The sequence below is a fragment of the Atta colombica genome, unplaced genomic scaffold (assembly GCF_001594045.1).
Source record: "Atta colombica isolate Treedump-2 unplaced genomic scaffold, Acol1.0 scaffold277, whole genome shotgun sequence".
Taxonomy (NCBI): Eukaryota; Metazoa; Arthropoda; class Insecta; order Hymenoptera; family Formicidae; genus Atta; species Atta colombica.
In genome coordinates this window covers 1,752,377-1,757,624 of record NW_017259378.1, presented here as the reverse complement: position 1 = coordinate 1,757,624, position 5,248 = coordinate 1,752,377, and the positions used below count along the sequence as shown (strand labels likewise).

General features: G+C 36.2%; 2 protein-coding genes across 3 annotated transcripts in view; both read right to left on the bottom strand.

Annotated features, from left to right (window-relative positions):
• Nucleotides 1-2,776, bottom strand: part of LOC108689848 (arf-GAP with SH3 domain, ANK repeat and PH domain-containing protein 1) — a 54,277-nt gene extending 51,501 nt beyond the window's left edge. For both annotated transcript variants that reach the window (XM_018196803.1, XM_018196804.1), the window contains exon 1: nt 1,607-2,776. In XM_018196803.1, coding sequence (XP_018052292.1) covers nt 1,607-1,732 — 126 coding nt within the window. In that variant the 5' untranslated portion in view covers nt 1,733-2,776. The remainder of the gene's footprint in view (nt 1-1,606) is intronic.
• Nucleotides 2,777-3,828: 1,052 nt separating this feature from the next.
• Nucleotides 3,829-5,002, bottom strand: LOC108689849 (40S ribosomal protein S19a-like). The gene is made up of 3 exons (XM_018196805.1): nt 4,946-5,002; nt 4,665-4,735; nt 3,829-4,263 (listed from the first exon to the last, which is right to left on the bottom strand). The coding sequence occupies exons 2-3, from the start codon at nt 4,733-4,735 to the stop codon at nt 3,873-3,875; spliced, it is 462 nt and encodes a 153-aa protein (XP_018052294.1). The 5' UTR covers nt 4,946-5,002; the 3' UTR covers nt 3,829-3,872.
• Nucleotides 5,003-5,248: the final 246 nt, after the last annotated feature.

The following is a 5,248-nucleotide window of genomic DNA, read 5'->3' as shown; positions in this document are numbered from 1 at the left end:
TATATATATATATATATATGGGAAGAACTATTTTGCTGAAGATTTAAACATTTAGTTAGATATAAATATAAAAATAATTTTATTAAACCATTAAAATAATTATGTAGAACGCTGGTTGCTGGAATGTCAAAACTTTTTATGATATTGCTCATCATGCTTGAGATTCTTACGTAAGTATTTTCATGGTCCAAGAAAATTATTTTCAGATCTATCTAAATTTTTAGATCCTTCTACATCGTTCTTTATCCATGTAATAGATTTAATGAGAAAATTTTGTCCATTTTTAACAAAAATTTTTATTAATTTTGTAACTTTTCCAGTGTAGTAAAATTTTCGTTCTTTTAACAAAACCGTTCTTTTCATGCAAAAACCGTGAAAACTATCGTCCGGAAAGTGTTACGATCGTTCTGATGTCTACTTAAAACGAATCGTTGGCGTTTGCAGAATCGCGGTCGAGAATGTCGAACATTGGCTGCGTTCTGTAAAGTGCATGATGTATCATTTTATTCTTGTTCGTCGTATGTTAAACAAAGATAAAATGATACATCATACGCTTTATGGAATCAGGAGACTATCGATAAACATTCCCGATGCGTATCACGCAACCGATATACACCGATATATACGCGATATACACGCCCACGCATAAAAAAACACGCGCAATCCGGTACGGTTACGTTGACAGGAAAAAGAGAGCGGCAAGGACGATACGATACAATGGGGTGGCGAACGGAGAGAAATAATAGCCGCAGATACTTCGAGAGCAGAATGCGTTTAAAAAAGCGCGGTAAAAAATGGAGTACAAATATGAATTGCAGAAAAATATTTGGAAAATTGAAACAGAAATACAAGAAAAAAATCAATGCAAGAATAAATGAAAAAATGGAGTAATAACAATGCATTAAGAGAGAGAATAGAGCAAAAATATATAACCAGAAAATATATAGTTAAAAATTAAGAACAAATACAAATTGCAGTAAAAATACTTGAGAAAAATTGGAACAGAAAAAAATCAGCGCAAGAATAAATGAAAAATTGGAGTAATAACATGTATTAAAAAATTGGAGCAAAGAATGCAGCAATGAAAAATTAAAACAAAAATGCATAAAAAGATCAGAGGGGAAAATAAATTAAAAAATTGAATTAATAACGTATCAAAATTGGAGCAAAAGTATATGAAAAATTAAAGTAAAACACGATAAAAATTAGAGAGTAGAGAGATAAAAATTAGAGAGAATAATAAATGAAAAATTGGAGAAACAGTGAATCAAAAAATTGAAGCAACGATGTACAAAAAAAAATTATAGTGTAAAAATACACTAAATACAAAATACTGTAAAAAATCAAAACATGAATAAATAAAAAAATTGGACTAAAAATGTATGAAAAATTGAAACAAAAATGGATGAAAGTATCAAGATAAATTACTCGGACCTCAGATTTTTGTAAACTATTAATTGATGCAATCGTACATTTGACTTCTCGAAAATGAGAAGCATGAAGAATAGGAGAACCGGTGAAAGATCGAGGCTTCGGTCAATTTCAATGAATCATGTTTACGGGAAGGAGCGTCATGACGGGTGTTACACGAATCGTCGTAACTCACCTCCTCGAGGGATGTGATAGTCTGCCTGCACTGTGGCATTCGTGAGACGAAAGTGGACGTGGTGGGCGAGTTGTAGTCCTCCCTCGTCTCCTCGACGAACTCGCTCACGGCGATCAGGCCCGGCATCTTTCCACCCGTTCTCGTTTTCCGTCAGTTGTTCCGTCTCCCGCCGTCCACCCCACCCCTCCCCCAGCGCCCAGCTGCAAGCGAGGCTGTCCCTTCGGCGGATCGCTTCTCGCCACCGCGACTCCCCCTTGCTCGTCTTCCTCGTCGTCGCCGTTGCGGTCGTCGTTGCCGGCGTCTGCACGTACTTTTACACTCCGCGGACACCGTTCACTTCACTTGTCTCTCACCATGAATTCCACCGGGGACACCCCGATCACGTTTTCCTTTCCGCCTCTCTGTGACGAACGGTATAAACGTCGTCCCGGCACGAAGAGTGACAGGGAGCGAGAGAGAGAGAGAGAGAGAGAGAGAGAGAGAGAGAGAGAGAGAGAGAGAGAGAACACGGGTGTGCGTATGCGTAAAGGAAAGAGGGCGCAAGAGAGAAAGAAAAAGAGAGAAAAAGACAGAGAGGAATGAATGACGAGGAAGCGTGACAGAGAAATAGATTCGAGCAGCGTGTCCGACGGCCACCACCTCTCCGTGTCCGCGTAGAGAGGGAGAGCGAAAGAGAGTGAGAAACACTCGCGGGACCGGTGGCGTGATTATTTTCGCGACATTGTCGCGGCGAGCCACCAGCCGTCGCGGAGACGCATAGCAGCAACAACACAGCAGCAACTCGTCGCTCTTTTCGTCAGCGAGGAGTACAGTTCACCATACATGCATGCATGCGCGCATGCACACTGCCGCGGCGAACGAACGCAGGTCACGCGGGACGTAGGACGTACCGACGCGCACAAATACATAAAAACAGATCGGAGTTAGCGGGCACACGTGCGCGCGCGCGCATACGCAGAGTTACCGTCCACGGGGATGTTCCTTTTGCACTTGAATCTCGCATCTAATCGCGCATCCTAACCATCTCGATCGGTGCCGAGTACCGCCGAAACACTCGCGACTGCGGCCGAAGTTTCACTGAGGCGGCGCTGCCGACGCGCGCGCGACCAAACGCGAGCCATGAAACGAAGCGTATTCAGAGCTGTCATCCGCTGTAGTCGATGGCGACGATTACGATGTGACAACGTTAGATGGCAGCACCCGAGAAATGGCGGGAAATTGAAAAGGTGAATGAATGATTCATGATTTAAAATTTTTAATGACTAGCGAATATTTATGAAAATATAAATGATTTTAAGACCATAATTGATGGATTTTTATTTTAGTTGTAAAATAATCGAAAATGTAATATTTTTTTTAGATCTAATCTTTTTTCGATTTATAATTCTTTTTTCTAGATAATCGAAATATATACATTTGATCAACAAAATAAAGTATTTAGCTATTTTTTACTAAGTTCTTTACAGTATTTTAAGATGCTAGTAGTATCATTATCAAATCGATGATCAATTTAATTGTAATATTATCTCAGCTTCAATTTATACATGCAATTTGAGTAGAGGTATACAGTTCATGTAACTGAAAGATGTATCTACTTAGAATTTACATACAAAAATATTATTGTATATCTGCAGTCTCGACCTCCTTTTCTTTACTTATTTAATTTAAAAGAAATTTGTCTAATTTTGACATTGACATTTTCATACAAATTACATTTTAATTACATTTTTTATTTAAATTTCATGTCATTATGTCATATAACAGAAGTTTTATAAATTATATATAACAAGATGCAGATACATTTATACCTATATTAAATACTATCTCTTTCTTACTAAATTATAAATCACTTTTTTCTGTATATTTCAATAAAACTTAAAAAAGAAATAATGTTTTGCATAAATGCAATATGGATAAAAAGATATTATATTTTAAACAATTAATAATAAAATATTTTAAGCATATATTTACTAAATACTAATATTTACTAAAATAGTCTAATACATTTGCCAAAGAAATATATTTTGCATACAGTGTAACAACTCTAATGAATATGTATCTTCGACTATATCAAAAACGAATACTATTGTAAATCTGATTAAAGGAAGATTCTAATAATAGAAATTTAACTTAGGGTAAATTTCTATTATTAAAGAAATTCTTGGATATTATTCAGCAAATTTACCAACGATAAAATTGTTTATACAATTAAAAAAACAAAATTCAAGTATTTAAATGTGTTTTATTATAGAAACATAAAAGAATATTACATTACAACTTCCTGAAGCTTAAGTTGCTTTTTGCTCTTAGCTTTAACTTGTGCAGCGATTCGATCCAAGTCCCTGCGTCCTTGGCTAGTCAATTTGCGTCCACCAAGGGGTGCCTTCTCAATCAGCTTCAACTGCTCCAAGCTTTGGAGTGCTTTGCGTGCGACACCACCTGCCGATCGGCAGAAGTGGCTGGGATGAGTGCCGTTGCGTTTGCGTCCACCAAAGATCTTGGTAACGGCACCGACTCCGATTGGGCTACGAATATAGATGTGACGCACCAGAGCTGCACATCTGATGTAATACCAGTCAGGATCATAAGGAGCCAGTTCCTTGAATTTCGCCGTCTTCACAATATCTACCCATTCTGGTACCCGCATCTTGCCAGTTCTAAATTTTTATAAAGTCGAATTACAAAATATATCATAGCAAGTATATACAAGCTGCTTTCCTTTTGAAAAATACAGTTGACACACAAATATCATTTTGTTTTTCTTGGCATTTAATAAACATTAAAAATAGAATAATACTTGTATCGACTGTATTTCTTAAAAGAAAAACAGCCATGAGAGTATATAATTATTTTTGCAAAATACAATGTGAAACAGAAATTTTTATAAAAGTGAATTAAAATAATACAGAAAAGAATTAATAGTAGTATTAAATGATAAAAAATAAATAAGAACAATTCAATATGTGTTCGAAACATTACATAGAGGATAGGTTATAGTTATAAGAGGATAGGTTATAGTTATAGGTTAGGATTTTCATTCTGTGATATTTTTACTTACTTTTTGAGAAAAGCTGCGAAAGCCTTCACAAATTTTTGCTGATCGACGTCCTTTAGCGTTACAGACGGCATCTGAAAGGAAAGTTTAATTAGATAAAATAATCAATATATGAATTAGTGCACATGTACACAAATCACACGTGTCAAATACAAATTAATGTTCTGATCCTAATTATTGGTAAAAATAGTAAAAATCATTAAATTGATATGTTTCTTAATATACATTTTCATATATTCACTAAAAACAACTTAAATTGCCAAAGAATTGTCAACACCACACACCTTTGCGAGAATACAAACCGGAAAGAGCAAAGCCCAAGTAACGAAGGAACGGCTAGGATTTCATGACACGAGGCGACAAGCGGGAAATTCAAAAAGTCGGACAAATGCTTCGCAATATCATGTTTCTGAAATAAAAGTCCTATTTACATGAACATCATTATGTAGGTGAGATAAAAGCAATGTCTTATAAATAATAATTAAATTAATTTTGGGGTGTATATATATGTATATATCACCCCACGCACACACGCACACGCACACACACACACACACACACACACACACACACACACACACACACAC

What these genes read in the sequence shown, in the direction of transcription:
- LOC108689849 (XM_018196805.1), bottom strand. Translation starts at nt 4,735, where the DNA reads ATGCCGTCTGTAACGCTAAAGGACGTCGATCAGCAAAAATTTGTGAAG. An exon ending in TTCGCAGCTTTTCTCAAAAA is followed by an intron (nt 4,264 to 4,664) that starts GTAAGTAAAAAT and finishes ATAAAAATTTAG; the next exon opens with AACTGGCAAGATGCGGGTAC.